Consider the following 17,049-nt stretch of genomic DNA (forward strand, 5'->3'; position numbering starts at 1 on the left):
AGGCAGCATCAGCATTTACTTTAGTTTTTTTTAATAGGCTTAATGCATTTTTATAATGCTTGATTTTCTGAAGATGTTCCTTGCATACGTTTATATATAACAATGACCAGGGTTGCTGAGTGGAACCTTTACATTTTAGTCATTTAGCAGACGCTCTTATCCAAAGCGACTTACAGTAGTGAATGCATACATTTTTTTAATTTTTTTTTATTAACTTTAATTAGGCTACTTGCTGTGTGTCCACGGTACAAGCCGCTTTTGGCTACCATTACATTGAAATGATTCACATCACCTGCCCTTCCTCAATGATGCATTTTTAAAACCTTGTTTTAACATTTGCCAACGCCTCAAGGTAGGCTACGCACCATCACGTTGCTCTTCAGAGTTGCTTCAAATGAATGGAGGTCAATTGGGCAATGGCCACTTTCCTTAATGGCACTCTTATGTTACAGGAGTCAGTGCTGGTCAGATATGATCAATTACATGTATTAAGCACTTTTTACATCAGCTGATGTCACAAAGTGCTTATACAGAAATCCAGCCTGAAGCCCCTAAGAACAAGCAATGCAGATGTAGAAGCACGGTTGCTAGGGAAAAACTCCCTAGAAAGGCAGGAACCTAGAGAGGAACCAGGCTCTGAGGGGTGGCCAGTCCTCTTCTGACTGTGTCAGTGGAGATTATAAGAGTAGCCTACATGGCCATTAAGGCTAGATCGTTCTCCAAGATGTTGAAACGTTCATAGATAACCAGTAGGGTCAAATAATAATCACAGTGATTATAAAGTCAGCACCTCAGATGTTTCAAACCTATTTTATAGTATCGCATGTACCTTTAAGTGTGCACACTATATACAAGCATGTGTTCTGTTGCAACATGTTTGTCGCTCACCACAGCGCGGGAGAAAAAAAACTATGCAACTGGACACAGCAGCAGTCCATCCATAAGCAGCTCTGTGTGCGCAGCTGTCACTTCGTGGCGCGTTTCAGTAGTGCGCTAAAATCGATAGATACGGCAAATAATCTTTCAATCGCTTTGGGATGATATCTCAGATGTAGGTGACTATTTTGCTCCTCTTCTGCCTGCTGGATCAAACATATAGCGGCACATTGTGCCAGTTCGGAACCATGCATCTATTGAGCTTATTTCCTATGTTGCTGTTCTTCCTCGGTGTAAGTTTTCTTCCAGGTACGTGCTCTTTGTTGCTTAACAAACTGACAACATGAATTGCATTACAGAGAAGGTTCTGATTGCTTATCCATGGCTTAAATCAGTTTCAAATATTGAATAGACTTTGAAGGCAAATTTCCTCACTTATGTCAGTCGGGAGACTAACTTACACTAAGTAGGCTATTTCATGTTTTCCCAGTGTTATAAAATGCCACCTACAGTATAGTGACCTAACTGACCTCACATTGAAAATGTGGTAGACTATAGCTATGTTGACATTGGATGATGAATTAATGTATTAACTATCCCTCACAGATGTATTTAGAGGCAAAGGTGGACAGGATATAATGGCATGCATGGACTACACACTCTGGGTTGGTGATTTCTGGATGAGAATTTAGGTGTTTTATCCCACTGGAATGGAAATATGGAATTAACCTGATAATATTACTTGCTGGACTACCATGCTTTAGTGCCTGACCCTATTGGTGTTATTGCTGGTTTCACTCTTCACAAAGCTGTGGAGGTTATGGTGTGTTTATTAATTAATACCTGATTGCTGTACTCGTGGCAAGTTGTTCCTCTCATCACTCACCTATCTATCGCTCTCTCTCTTTTTCATATCATCCCTTGTTAATCCTAACCATCTGGTGCTTAAACCTGCAGTGAGAGTGTGTTCTGACGTCACCACTGGGCTGAATGAGAAGACACACACACACACACACACACACACAAAGAGATTAGATCAGATGAGAGAATTACACTGTTGTCTGGACACGTGATATCTGCCACTATCAACAGGTTAATGCTGTCATCCCTGTGACCTCTGATCCAGACTCATGCCTGGTCATGCAAATACTGACAGGAGACAGAAGAGAGGAGATGAATGAAGGGGAAAAAAGAGGGAGAGGAGGAGAACCGAGAAGATGACAGGGCCTGGACTCTATGGTCAAAGACTTCCATATCAATACATTGCCCATAAGAAATTAAAACCAATAGTCTCAAGGCATTTGATAATTGCTCTTCCTGTTTTTTTAAATGTTAATTTTTTTTAAATTGGTAGCCTCAATTTGTAAGAATCAATATCACTAATGTTGCTTTCCAGGAAAGAAGAGGGAGTGGACAAAGGGAGGTAAAGTGAAAGGAGAGGAGAGATTGAGGGGACAAGGAGTGGTAAAGGGAGAGGGAGGGGACAAGGAGTGGTAAAGGGAGAGAAGAGGGAGGGAGGGGACAAGGAGTGGTAAAGGGAGAGAAGAGGGAGGGAGGGGACAAGGAGTGGTAAAGGGAGAGAAGAGGGAGGGAGGGGACAAGGAGTGGTAAAGGGAGAGAAGAGGGAGGGAGGGGACAAGGAGTGGTAAAGGGAGAGAAGAGGGAGGGAGGGGACAAGGAGTGGTAAAGGGAGAGAAGAGGGAGGGAGGGGACAAGGAGTGGTAAAGGGAGAGAAGAGGGAGGGAGGGGACAAGGAGTGGTAAAGGGAGAGAAGAGGGAGGGAGGGGACAAGGAGTGGTAAAGGGAGAGAAGAGGGAGGGAGGGGACAAGGAGTGGTAAAGGGAGGGGACAAGGAGTGGTAAAGGGAGAGGAGAGGGAGAGAGGGACAAGGAGTGGTAAAGGGGGAGAAGAGGGAGGGGACAAGGAGTGGTAAAGGGAGAGAAGAGGGAGGGGACAAGGAGTGGTAAAGGGAGAGAAGAGGGAGGGGACAAGGAGTGGTAAAGGGGGAGAAGAGGGAGGGGACAAGGAGTGGTAAAGGGGGAGAAGAGGGAGGGGACAAGGAGTGGTAAAGGGGGAGAAGAGGGAGGGGACAAGGAGTGGTAAAGGGAGAGAAGAGGGAGGGGACAAGGAGTGGTAAAGGGAGAGAAGAGGGAGAGAAGAGGGAGAGAGGGAGGGGACAAGGAGTGGTAAAGGGAGAGAAGAGGGAGGGGACAAGGAGTGGTAAAGGGGGAGAAGAGGGAGGGAGGGGACAAGGAGTGGTAAAGGGAGAGAAGAGGGAGGGAGGGGACAAGGAGTGGTAAAGGGAGAGAAGAGGGAGGGAGGGGACAAGGAGTGGTAAAGGGAGAGAAGAGGGAGGGAGGGGACAAGGAGTGGTAAAGGGAGAGAAGAGGGAGGGGAGGGGACAAGGAGTGGTAAAGGGAGAGAAGAGGGAGGGAGGGGACAAGGAGTGGTAAAGGGAGAGAAGAGGGAGGGAGGGGACAAGGAGTGGTAAAGGGAGGGGACAAGGAGTGGTAAAGGGAGAGGAGAGGGAGAGAGGGACAAGGAGTGGTAAAGGGGGAGAAGAGGGAGGGGACAAGGAGTGGTAAAGGGAGAGAAGAGGGAGGGGACAAGGAGTGGTAAAGGGAGAGAAGAGGGAGGGGACAAGGAGTGGTAAAGGGAGAGAAGAGGGAGGGGACAAGGAGTGGTAAAGGGGGAGAAGAGGGAGGGGACAAGGAGTGGTAAAGGGGGAGAAGAGGGAGGGGACAAGGAGTGGTAAAGGGAGAGAAGAGGGAGGGGACAAGGAGTGGTAAAGGGAGAGAAGAGGGAGAGAAGAGGGAGAGAGGGAGGGGACAAGGAGTGGTAAAGGGAGAGAAGAGGGAGGGGACAAGGAGTGGTAAAGGGGGAGAAGAGGGAGGGGACAAGGAGTGGTAAAGGGAGAGAAGAGGGAGGGGACAAGGAGTGGTAAAGGGAGAGGAGAGAAGGAGGGGACAAGGAGTGGTAAAGGGAGAGAAGAGGGAGGGGACAAGGAGTGGTAAAGGGAGGGGACAAGGAGTGGTAAAGGGAGAGAAGAGGGAGGGGACAAGGAGTGGTAAAGGGAGGGGACAAGGAGTGGTAAAGGGAGAGAAGAGGGAGGGGACAAGGAGTGGTAAAGGGAGAGAAGAGGGAGGGGACAAGGAGTGGTAAAGGGAGAGAAGAGGGAGGGGACAAGGAGTGGTAAAGGGAGAGAAGAGGGAGAGAAGAGGGAGGGGACAAGGAGTGGTAAAGGGAGAGAGGGAGGGGACAAGGAGTGGTAAAGGGAGAGAAGAGGGAGAGAGGGAGGGGACAAGGAGTGGTAAAGGGAGAGAAGAGGGAGGGGACAAGGAGTGGTAAAGGGAGAGAAGAGGGAGGGGACAAGGAGTGGTAGAGGAGAGGGAGAGTCGACGAGGTAGATGTAGAGAGCGAGAAAGAGCGAGAGAGAGAAAAATATAGTGTTGTGTTTACGCAAGAGACCTTTCCTCTGACCTTCTTGTGTGTAAATAATGAATGTTTACTATTCCCTACAGTTTACACCCAGAGAGAGGCTACAGTGACTTCCTTCACCATCGTTCATTAATAATTAATCATCAGGATGTCCCTGGGCTCGCGTGCACACACACACACACACTCACACACACACCCACAGTATGGATCCTAAATTGTTTGCATCTTGTTCTGATTATGTTGTGCATTTTCAATCACTTCACACAGTCAGAGGATAGAATAGAGATGTCGGGGTCAAATTCAGTAAAAAGTTAAATAAAATGTGAAAATTGGCAGTATCACTTTAAATGATGAGCATGTATGTGACCTAGGATTAAGGTAAGGTTTAAAATTAGGGTTAGTGATTAAAAAAATGATTTGTGGTTAGAAAGCGTTTAAATTCTATGACCAGATGGTGATGACCCAGAGTTAGTGTAGATGAGGTCCGGGCTTCTGAAACTACCGTCAGAGTTGATGCCAGAGTGCTCTCTGCCTTCAAGGAGTGGCTGGTGTGTGTGCGTGTCAGTGTGTGTGTCCAGATGCTAGAGGAGAGCGGGTACAGTGAAAGGCATGAGCGGGATTATAGCAAATAATCCCACAATGCCTCTGGCAGGGTAGGAGTACATGCTTTGACGCTTCACTGCTTCATGGCATGATGGGACAGATAATCCAACCTGGCCCTGTCAGTCTGACAATACACACTCAGACAGTTCTTCTTATTCCAGGACTAGTCTTAATCTATATCTGGGAAACCAGCCAATACAGTGTAATTTCTACTCTTATGTATGCTTTGTTATGCTCTACAGTAGGCCTACATGTGTTTGTGCATGTGTGTGCTAGTTGGTACATGCATTTGGGTTTCTCCATGTGTATGTTCCCTCTCATGTCCATGTGTTGTGTGCACTTTGGGCAATACAGTAGGTAGTTAGACAAGTGTCTGCCAGCTGGCATGTGATGGTCCATTAGCACCAGGGCCCTTAGATTAATGCTGGAGAAAAACGCTGACTAAACTCACACCTCATGAACCCACCAAACAACTGAACCTGCTTTTCTAGAGATAGAGAGAAGGATGGAGGGAGAGAGATAGAGAGGTGGAGAGTGCGTAACTGAAATAAAGAGAGAGAAGGAGCGAAGGTGAGAATGAGACGGAAAGGTGAGCACAGTGGCAGAGAGAGAGAACATGAGAGGGATAGAAACAATTGGCACAGAGTGAAAGAAGAAACAATGAGGAGAACGAGGAACTAAAGAACAGATGAGTAAACCTGCTGTTCCATTAGGAGCTGAGAGAGAGAGAGCGCGCTGTGGCCCAGTGAATGTAGTAGTGGGACAGCAGCCCTCTGCAGTGTGGCTGCAGCACTTTATACTGGCACAGAGATGGATGGATGCTGAGCTGGACTGAGAGAATAGAGCTATGACAGCCAGTGAGCTGCTGATGGGGTGCTGACTGAACTCAAAAGCAGATAAACATGTTAATGGACCACTCTGTGTGCCGTACACATTATTACACAGAACAAAAACAGGACACCACTTATTTGTTTTTTCGCCGAACATTTAGGGTATAAGACCTTCTTCAGTGTGCATACGAGGCAATGCCAATCAATGTTACGGCAACAATACAGGCCACACACAGGTGGACATAATTATAGAATCTCAAAGTAAGTATTACTAGTACATTATTACACACACACACAGTATTAGAGCAACAAGCCATTTTTCACAATGTGTGAGACGATGAAGAGCATCCAACCATTAAGCACGGACACGTGCACTCACAGTCACACTGAGACAGATACAGAGTTTTCTGTATGAGAGGCTAGAACAATTTTTCACTTTTATAGGTGACACGGTCAAGGTAAATTTCACATTCTTATGCCGAGTTTACAGGCTCCCAAGGCAGGACTAGTAAATACTATCTATGAATATACATAAAATGCTATGAGTCAGCAGACTGAAGAAGCTACTCACAGATGTATGATGCCTTATGACTTGTGGCAACACGCACCACAGTATATGGGTTAGAAAATGATGGAGTAGCTACTCAAGTCCTTAAGAGCACTGTGAAGGAGTCATAATGCCCCTCCTGTACTCTTTTAGACTAGATGTATGGGCTATTAGAAAGACACCCCATGGTGCCAAAAAAAGAATTCCCCCTCTGTGTCACTGATGATGGATCAGTTGGGGTAATGTTCAGGAACTTGATCAAGGACAGTAAGTTCCCTGTATAATGCTGCACCAACTGTACAGACAAAAAGTTGTAGTTCAACCCCAATAACACTGCAATTAGATTGCTCTCATCATTCCCATTCATTTGGATTTGAGGTATAGAGATTTTTCTGAATGTGTGATTTACACAGAAGATGGTATGGAATAATGAGTGGACTTTAGATCACTTTTGAAGTATGACAACATCTGACAAACATTGATTTAGTGGTGAACAATCTCTTTAACTTAAGGCAAACAGTCGCATCTGGTCAGCTTGCATGCAACGTAGCTCTACCCAGAGCCAACCTCCAATCCTTAACACTGCTGCTTATTTACTGTGTGACGTGACCAGGGAAGACTGTGGAACCTAGTCATAATGGGCTACAACTAGGACCCAGAGTTGTTGGTCTAGTTATGGGCTCAGAGATAGCATTCATCCCATAAGCTCAACCCCTATGTGATGAGGGGGTAGGTTTGCAGTGATGGCCTGGTTGACAGATGTGGGTGGTGCCATAACCAAGTCCTCTTGTTGGTTGACATGCAATACATGGTGTATGTACACGATATTACTGAGGCTCTATGACATTCACACATGTACAGTACTGCAGATGGGTAATCAGGCCAGCAATCCACTCAAGACCACACCAAGTCTGTTATTCTAACTAAATTAGTAAACTATTTTTTTTCTTTCTCTCTCTCAATTCAATTCAAATTTTTTCTCTCTCTCTCTCTCTCTCTCAATTCAATTCAAAGGGCTTTATTGGCATGGGAAACATATGTTTACATTGCCAAAGCAAATGAAATAGATAATAAACAAAAGTGAAATTAACAATAAAAATGAACAGCAAACATTACACTTATAAGTTCCAAAGGGATAGAGACATGTAAAATGCCATATTACAGTGTAGCAACAATGTGCAAATAGTTGAAGTACAAAAGGGAAAATAAACAGAAATATGGGTTGTCTTTACAATGTTTGTTCTTCACTGTTTGCCCTTTTCTTGTGGCAACAGGTCACAAATATTGCTGCTGTGATGGCACACTGTGGTATTTCACCCAATAGATATGGGAGTTTATCAAAATTGGATTTGTTTTCTAATTCTTTGTGGGTCTGTGTAATCTGAGGGAAATATGTGTCTCTAATGTGGTCATACATGTGGGAGGAGATTAGGAAGTTCAGTTTAACCTGTCTTCTCTTGAGATCCAGGTCTGCCTCTCTCAATAGCAAGACTTTGGTCACCGAGTCTGTACATAGTCAAAGCTTTCCTTCATTTTGGGTCAGTCACAGTGGTCAGGTATTCTGCCACTGTGTAATCTCTGTAAGGGCCAAATAGCATTCTAATTTATTCAGTATTTTTGTTCAGTCTTTCCAATGTGTCAAGTAATTATATCTTTGTTTTGTCATGATTTGTTGGAGTCTAATTGTGTTACTGTCATGGGACTGTTTGTGTTTGTGAACAGAGCCCCAGGACCAGCTTGCTTAGATGACTCTTCTCCAGGTTAATCTCTCTGTAGGTGATGGCTTTGTTATGGAAGGTTTGGGAATCACTTCCTTTTAGGTGGTTGTTGAATTTAATGGATTTTAATGGATTTTTATAATTAGTGGGTATCGGCCTAATTCTGCGCTGCATATATTATTTGGTGTTTTACGTTCTACATGGAGGATATTCTTGCAGAATTTTGCTTGCAGAGTCTCAATTTGGTGTTTGTCCCATCTCTCTCTATCTCTCACACACACACACACACACACACACACACACACACACACACACACACACACACACACACACACACACACACACACACACACACACACACACACACACACACACACACACACACACACACACACACACAGGCACACACCGCTTTGTTACATGTACAGACACACACACACATGCATTGTTTGAGATTGAGTGCCTATAATGTTTGGCAGTAGTAAGTGTAGAGGCACTGAGTGTGTCTAACTTTCTGCAGTGGGGGTTGTAGTGGCACACAGGGCGTGCCTGTGCTGCGCTGTGCTGTCTGCAGTAGGAAGTGAATGGACAGGGATTTAGCAGTTCTAGATGGACACACTATCTCCTTTACTGTTTGTAATTAACTTTCAGCTTGTCTGCCTCTGTTTCCCACTCCTTCCCCTCTCCCCCTCTCTTCCCTTCTCTCTCATATATCCAGCGTTTCTCTCCAGTGCGTTGAGTAATTAACTCCTTCCCTCCATTCCTCCAACCCTTTCTCTCTTTCCTCCCCTCACGCTAAAGTCACCCCTAATCTTCTTGTCCTTTCCACCTCTCAGTTGACTTCTCCCTGTTAATCTCTCTAACATTTCCCCTTTCTCTGTCTCCATCTCCCTTTTCACTTTCTCTCTCACCCTCAGTCTGTCTCTGTCAAATAGAATTTCTAAATAATAAAAAATTAACATAAGGTTTATAAACATGAGTGTTGCCATTGTTTGTGTGTTTCTTGCCAAACCAAATTCCAAATATTAAGGGACCTCAAGAAGCTGGCCCAAACTCCTACAGGAACTCTTCCAAGAAAGGCTTGAGAGACTGCAGGACTATCCCACCAGTTCCATCAATGCAGCGAATAAGGGAGAACATCTGGAGCAGGACTTTTGCCAGTGACCCTGCAGTTAAAGGGCAACCGCACAAAAAGGCAATACCTTAAATGTGCCTACTTATAGGAACAAGCCTAACCAAAAGATACTGTAACATTATCAAATGTAATGACTGTAGTGAGTCATGCATGGGGGACCAGACAGACATGTAGAGCTAGCTTTGTTTTTAATTTTAAAAAAATTATTTAACCTTTATTTAACCAGGTAGGCTTGTTGAGAACAAGTTCTCATTTGAAACTGCGACCTGGCCAAGATAAAGCATAGCAATTCGACACATACAACAACACAGAGTTACACATGGAATAAACAAAACATACAGTCAATAATACAGTAGAAAAAGAAAACAAAAAGTATATATATATATATATATATATACAGTGAGTGCAAATGAGGTAAGAAGGGAGTTAAGGCAATAAATAGGCCATGGTGGCGTAGTAATTACAATATAGCAATTAAACACTGGAATGGTAGATGTGCAGAAGATGAATGTGCACGTAGAGATACTGGGGTGCAAAGGAGCAAGATAAATAAAATAAATACAGTATGGGTATGAGGTAGATAAATGGGTTGTTTACAGATGGGCTATGTACAGGTGCAGTGATCTGTGAGCTGCTCTGACAGCTGGTGCTTAAAGCTAGTGAGGGAGATATGAGTCTCCAGCTTCAGTGATTTTCACAGTTCGTTCCAGTCATTGGCAGCAGAGAACTGGAAGGAGAGGCGACCAAAGGAGGAATTGGCTTTGGGGGTGAACAGTGAGATATACCTGCTGGAGCACGTGCTATGAGTGGGTGCTGCTATGGTGACCAGTGAGCTGAGATAAGGCGGGGCTTTACCTAGCAGAGACTTGTAGATAACCTGTAGCCAATGGGTTTGGCGACGAGTATGAAGCGAGGGCCAACCAACAAGAGCGTACAGGTTGCAGTGGTGGGTAGTGTATGGGGCTTTGGTGACAAAACGGATGGCACTGTGATAGACTGCATCCAATTTGTTGAGTAGAGTGTTGGAGTCTATTTTATAGACGACATCGCCGAAGTCGAGTATCGGTAGGATGGTCAGTTTTACGAGGGTATGTTTGGCAGCATGAGTGAAGGATGCTTTGTTGCGATATAGGAAGCCGTTTCTAGATTTAATTTTGGATTGGAGATGCTTAATGTGAGTCTGGAAGGAGAGTTTACAGTCTAACCAGACACCTAGGTATTTGTAGTTGTCCACGTATTCTAAGTCAGAGCCGTCCAGAGTAGTGATGCTGGATGGGCGGGCAGGTGCGGGCAGTGATCGATTGAATAGCATGCATTTAGTTTTACTTGCATTTAAGAGCAGTTGGAGGCCACGGAAGGAGAGTTGTATGGCATTGTAGCTCGTCTGGAGGTTAGTTAACACAGTGTCCAAAGAGGGGCCAGAAGTATACAGAATGGTGTCGTCTGCATAGAGGTGGAGGTGTGATCAGCTTATCAAATGACTGGACATCATTAAGGTCGCGCTTAGTTTAATCGAGCTGGGATACTGCAGAGCCAATTTTTCCCATTCCTTTGAGAAACTGAGACTTGGATTTGATTATTGAATAATATAACCCCCCCCCCCTCTCTCTCTCTCTCTCTGTGGCAGTGAGTCTTGGTGCTCATGGGAGGTATGCTCAGAAGTTGCTGACTGATTTGTTCGCTAACTACACCAACGCTCTGAGACCAGTGGAGGACACGGACCACATCATTAATGTCACACTGCAGATCACCCTCTCACAGATAATCGACATGGTAAACACACAAACACATGCACAAGGTCACCTTGATGACCCCACATCACATGCACACCTCAGCCTCCTCTGATACTACCATTTCTGTATGTTTTCATTACCTGTAGTCATTGGACCTGTGGGTTTCAGTACCTGTTGTCTCTTTACCTGTGTGTTTTCTCTGCAGGATGAGCGTAACCAGATCCTGACCACATACCTGTGGATCCGGCAGGTGTGGACGGACGCCTACCTCACTTGGAAGAAGGAGGATTACGATGGTCTCGATACCATCCGTATACCTAGTAGTTATGTATGGAGGCCTGATATTGTCCTATATAACAAGTAGGTCTGGCTGGTATTGAGACACATCGGTTCTCCCTGCACGGGTTTGTTGTCCTCTTCCTCATACTCCTCTTCTTCACCCTCATCGTCAAATTTCTGTTGTGTTGCCATGGACACAAGCTGGACACCCTAAAAGCCGTTACTCACGGGGTGTCCAGGCAACCAGTCTACTTCTGATGCTCATCACAGTGTATTGGAGCAGGACTTTCTTGCTGTTGCACCATGACTAGTGCCAGGGTTTGTCTTGGTTAGGCTTCGTGGTCAGGAAAATCTCTTGGCACTTGTTATGGTTTATGGCCACCTACAGCCTTTCAAGTTTTTTGTTGCTGCAATGTGCCAATTCAACATTGACAGTGTTTCTAGCCAGAATCAAGTCTTAATCAATAACGCAGTAGATACCAACCTTGTCCCACCAATGGACCCGGGCCCACAGTTGGGAAACACTCTCCAAAAACAACTGTAAAACTGCACACTAGAAAAGACAGACAACTGACCTTGACTTCTATTTATTTTTCATTTTTTAACCTGAAACTAAAGACAAGGTTGGTCGTCTGTCTTTTCTAGTATGCGGTTTTTAAACTTGTTATTGGATACTAGTTGTTCCTACATGAACCAGCACCCAGACCTAGATGCACAGGGTTTTCTCATATATATTTTTGCACTGGGAAACACTGTATTAGCGGAATAATCCAGCTCTTCATTCTTTCAGTTTTGTTATGTTTTAATCTCCCTTTGTTGTTATTACAACTGAGTCAGTAATCCTTTTACAACAGGCTAGGCTTGGAGCATTTCTACATCCCTTTTCCTGGAAATATCTGTACAGGTCTGAAAGTTGTGTGTTACATGAGACTCACAATAATCCCATACCTAAACTAACATTTTACATGTTTAGTTACCGAATCCCTGTTGGAGGACGATTGATAGTAGGGGGATGCCACAGAATGCAGATTCAGTTCCTAAGCTTTGGTTTCTGAGAAGATTCAAACTTTTAGGGTAATGACTATTAAGGTTCTAAGTTCAGTCCAGTCCCTGTGATGAAGGTCAGAAGTGTAGTGAGATTTCTGATTGTAAAAGTGGGCTCTGAGAGGAGGGCTCCACCCCTCCTCTCCCCACTCTCCTTGCGCCCCGGCAATCATTTTTCAATCATCCTGCCTGACCGTCATTACATCCTTTGTCACTCCATGCCCATCTTCCTTCCCTCCATTTCTGCCCTCTGTCCTTTCCCAGTCACTCCTCTAAAGAGTCTTTAGTGACTTGACGGTATCTATTGTAGACAAGAACACATTTTCTATGCTTTTAATTGCCTTCTTTGTTCACCAATGAATTCCTCACACACTTTGCCTCTTCTCCCTCTCTTCCTTCCTCCCTCCGTTTCTCCTCCTCCCACCATCCCTGTCCTCCTTCTCCCCCCTCTATCCTCCCTCCCTCCCTCCCTCCCTACTCCTCCTTTTCCCTTCAATCTCCCCTCTCACTCATACACTTTCCCTTCCTCTCGCCTTCCTATCCTCTTCTCAGTGCTGATGACCAGTTCGCCAGCTCCATGGAGACCAATGTGGTGATCCGTAACGATGGACAGATCATGTGGGACCAGCCGGCCATCACTAAGAGCTCGTGCTCAGTGGATGTTTCCTTCTTCCCGTTTGATGCCCAGCAATGTCGCCTAACCTTTGGCTCCTGGACACACAACGGCAACCAGATGGACCTGGTCAACGCCCTGGACAGTGCTGACCTGGCCGACTTCGTGGCCAATGTAGAGTGGGAGGTCAGATTTATTAGTTAATTTAGACTTTTTTTATCCTTTATTTATAGCAGTGCTTTTGCTGATATTTATATGGGAAAAGCCTGATATGTATTCCCTATTTGCACTTTATTGATTGAAAACACTTTTGCATTTATAAGACTGTCTTATCTAGTTGTTTCCATAGTTTCTATTCAACGATGCACAATACATGCATTTTATTGGATAGGATAGAGAGAGATTTGTGTGTGCTGAAAGAGCATTGGATCGGATTTGAACCCATGCTGGCAGAGGTTCAAAGTATCAGTGTTCTTAGACCGCTAGATCACCGCAGGCCATTCATTTCTATTATATTCCATTATATCCTAACTATAGGTTCTGGGCATGCCAGCCAAGAAGAACGTTATCCTGTACGGCTGCTGCTCGGACCCCTACCCAGACATCACCTACACCCTGCACCTGAAACGCAGGGCCTCCTTCTACATCTTCAACCTGCTCATCCCCTGTATGATGATCTCCTTCCTGGCCCCGCTGGGCTTCTACCTGCCAGCTGACTCTGGGGAGAAAGTGTCCCTGGGGGTCACCGTGCTGCTGGCTCTGACTGTGTTCCAGCTACTGGTGGCAGAGAGCATGCCACCCTCAGAGAACGTACCACTCATAGGTGAGGGGGGGGGGGTGTTAGAGAGAGAGCGAGAAATGGGTAGAGAGAGTGCCACGAGTACAGCAATCAGAGAATATATACTCTCTTCTGGGCTATTGAGGCCATTTTATCTCCTTCTCCAACACTAACTGAGACTGACTAGCTCTCCTCTGAGACTTTTGTAGGTCTTCTCCCATAAACTCACAGGCAGAGATGCTTAGTAAATATTTAATGGGTCTTACTCAGCACATCCTCATACAGCCTCTCTCTGCTGCTAAATTGAATTGCCTGGCTACTATATAGATGAGATGTGATACAGTGCAGGGAGACCTTATGAATACTAAAGAAGGATATTTTGTATGTTTATTCAGTATATTATTCCATATGTTATTGTGAAATAGTGTACGGACAAGCAAAAAGTGCTTATGCATTTTGAATCAACATTGGGATGCATGCAGAGTAAAACAAAGTGAAGTAGGAATTTTTGCAATAGTATTACATTTTCAATAAAGAAGATATCAGCAAAGTAATACATTGTGTTGGTGTTTGTGGGATAATGTTGATGTAATGGTACAGAGGCCAGTCGATAGTGGCTGTCCAGATAATTTAATGTGCCGCAATCACAACTCGATAACCTATACTCTGTCTTCCCTCTGCGGAGCAATTATGCTTGTCTGTCTATTTAACACTGTCTACAATCCTGAAGGCAGTGATATTACATTGAATAATGATGATTATGTTTGAATGTGTGAGAGTTGTTATACATGGAATTGACTGTATTGCTGATCACTACTTCCCCACAGGCAAGTACTACATTGCTACCATGACGATGATCACTGCGTCGACCGCCCTGACCATCTTCATCATGAACATCCATCACTGTGGTCCGGAGGCGCGTCCCGTCCCTGAGTGGGCCCGCCGCTTCATCCTGCACTACCTGGCACGGATCTGCTTTGTCTATGAGGTGGGAGAGAACTGCTTTACCGGCACCCCCAAGAAACGGGCCCCGCCCGAGCTCCCACCTGACCACAATATCAACCCCCAAACCAGAAGTACCAACTGGGATGTGAATGGGGAGTCCTTGGGAGGCATGGGAGGGAGGGGGGGAGAGGAAGGGGGTGGGGTGGGCGTAAAGACACAGAAAGAGAAAGAGGAGGGGGATAGACTGGATGTGAAAAGAGGCTCATACCAAACGTTTGAGCCCAGTTGGTGGAAAGACAACCTGTTTGTGAGTATAGATGCTGGAGAGGAGGAAGAGGGAGCAGCAGGAGGTGAGAAAAAAGGAGGAGGAGAGGCAGAAAGAGAGAAGGGTTTCAGAGGAGAAAGTGGGTACATGGGAGGAGCAGTGGCGGCAGAAAGAGGCAAAGGTGGAGGAGGAGAGAGAGGCTGTGTGGGAGGAGGTGGAGAAAGAAGGAAAGGATCATTAGGAGGCGCAGAGGCTAGGGTTAGGAAGGAGGTGGTGGTGAGGGCCCAGTGTGTGTGTCAGCACCAAGCACTATGCAGGAACATCGAGTACATCGCCAGCTGCTACCATGACCAGCGCTCCACCCAGAGACGTACGGGTGAGTGGAGGAAGGTGGCCAAGGTTATGGACCGACTCTTCATGTGGCTCTTCTTCATCATGGTCTTCCTCATGAGCCTCCTCATCATGGGCAAGGCTGTCTGAGCACGTGCAGAGAGAAGAGGGAGAAGGCTCCGGGCACAAGCTACCCTTAGGCCCAGATCTAGGATCAGACCATACCCTTCCCAAATACTGACCTTAACCATTAAGGGGGATCCCAAACAGATCTTAGCTCAGTTTCTAATGGCAACTTTATCCTACTCCGAGGGGCAGTATTGGCCAACTAAACCATTCACAGAGTTTACCACAGGAGATACTGTGTATGTGGAAAGGTGTTTTTGTACCTAGTATACTAGCTGTTTATGTTCCAAGACTGTGAGGAAGAGGATTAATTGATCTCTTGATACAGAGGTGGGGAACTTGGCAGTTTCTCTGTATCGCCACCATACATATGTTTTCTACGTGGATCTAAAGTATTTGTAGAGGAGACAGGAACACACTTAATCTGTGGAATGGAGTCAAAGCAAATCTTCTGCCACCCTGTGACTATTATCAACACACACACATGCAAACAATCAATCAATTAAATGTATTTATAAAGCCCTGTTTACATCAGCTGATGTCACAAAGTGGTCATACAGAAACCCAGCCTAAGACCCCAAAGAGCAAGCAATGCAGATGTAGAAGCACGGTGTCTAGGGAAAACTACCTAGAAAGGCAAGAACCTAGGAAGAAACTTCTCTCTCTCACACACACACACACACACACACACACACACACACACACACACACACCTTTTTGTATTAATATAATTTTACCGCTCTCTGTCCTTTTACTGTATGTGAAAAATCCAGTACACTCCATAAGGACTGTGTGTCATTGGACAATTGTATTTAAGCGTACTTCTCAGGCCTGCCAGTCACTGCATGGGAATCACAGCACTTTATAAGTGTGCACTTTCTTTGAGTGCTCACTTGACACTTTTGAAGACTTGATGTGTAGATACAGTATAGTATGACAATGCTAAAATAATAGGTATGGGCCAAGCTTAAGAATAATGTATCTGATGTTTATCACTTGTCTTGTACCATAAAGAAGTATCCAAAATGCATAGCAGCATATGTGCAGCCACGCCATTAAATGTATTGAATATTTCATACTTTTCAAAACCCTCTGACTTTTTCCACTTTGTAACCCCAGGTAAACATTTCAGTGAGCCATGAATGGGAAAGTAATACTGTTATACACTCATACATTCCAGTAGTGAGGAATAGGACAGGATACATGGAAGAGAACCAGCGTGAAGCTAAATTAGGACATGTAGTAGTGTAATCCAATAACCCTTTAACATCATTAGAGCTTTGTGAATTAATTTGGAAAAGCAATTTAATCTTAAATTTAAAACCATTCAGAGAGTCCTGGGTAATCTTCCTCAGACACTAATCCTGCTTACGATGACAACCGTTCACATACACTCCCGAACTACACACACTGTTGAAAACAGGGTTTTCATAGGCTGAATTCAGATGACGACTCTTTGAACCGGACCACTTAAAATACTAGTCTATTGACGCACCTGTGCATCTATCTAATGGAAATAATACAAAAATCCCCATCAGATCCGTCAATTTAAGATAGGGATATCAGTTTTTTTGAATGGGCTGCGTCTCAATCCACCACATCTGCCTTTGTTGCCCTTCTGCAACAGGGAAACAGTGGCAGATCTACAGACCAGGAGATGAAAATCAATTTTCTCACAAAATGTCTGTAGTGTCCGAACAGTGGCCTACTAATTAATATGAACTCTCAATGGAAAGAACACGATGGTGTTCTCTGTTTTGCTCTATGACCCCCACAAGTGTCACGGGAC

The 17,049-nt window shown here is 44.9% G+C and overlaps 1 protein-coding gene across 1 annotated transcript; it reads left to right on the forward strand.

Annotated features, from left to right (window-relative positions):
- Positions 1-906: 906 nt before the first annotated feature.
- On the forward strand, positions 907-15,776 carry LOC115148931 (neuronal acetylcholine receptor subunit alpha-9-like). Its single transcript, XM_029691260.1, has 6 exons — positions 907-1,185; positions 10,775-10,920; positions 11,086-11,240; positions 12,756-13,002; positions 13,354-13,639; positions 14,422-15,776. The coding sequence occupies exons 1-6, from the start codon at positions 1,125-1,127 to the stop codon at positions 15,282-15,284; spliced, it is 1,758 nt and encodes a 585-aa protein (XP_029547120.1). The 5' UTR covers positions 907-1,124; the 3' UTR covers positions 15,285-15,776.
- The last annotated feature ends 1,273 nt before the right edge of the window (positions 15,777-17,049 follow it).

The sequence above is a fragment of the Salmo trutta genome, chromosome 15, assembly GCF_901001165.1.
Source record: "Salmo trutta chromosome 15, fSalTru1.1, whole genome shotgun sequence".
In the NCBI taxonomy this organism is placed as follows: Eukaryota; Metazoa; Chordata; class Actinopteri; order Salmoniformes; family Salmonidae; genus Salmo; species Salmo trutta.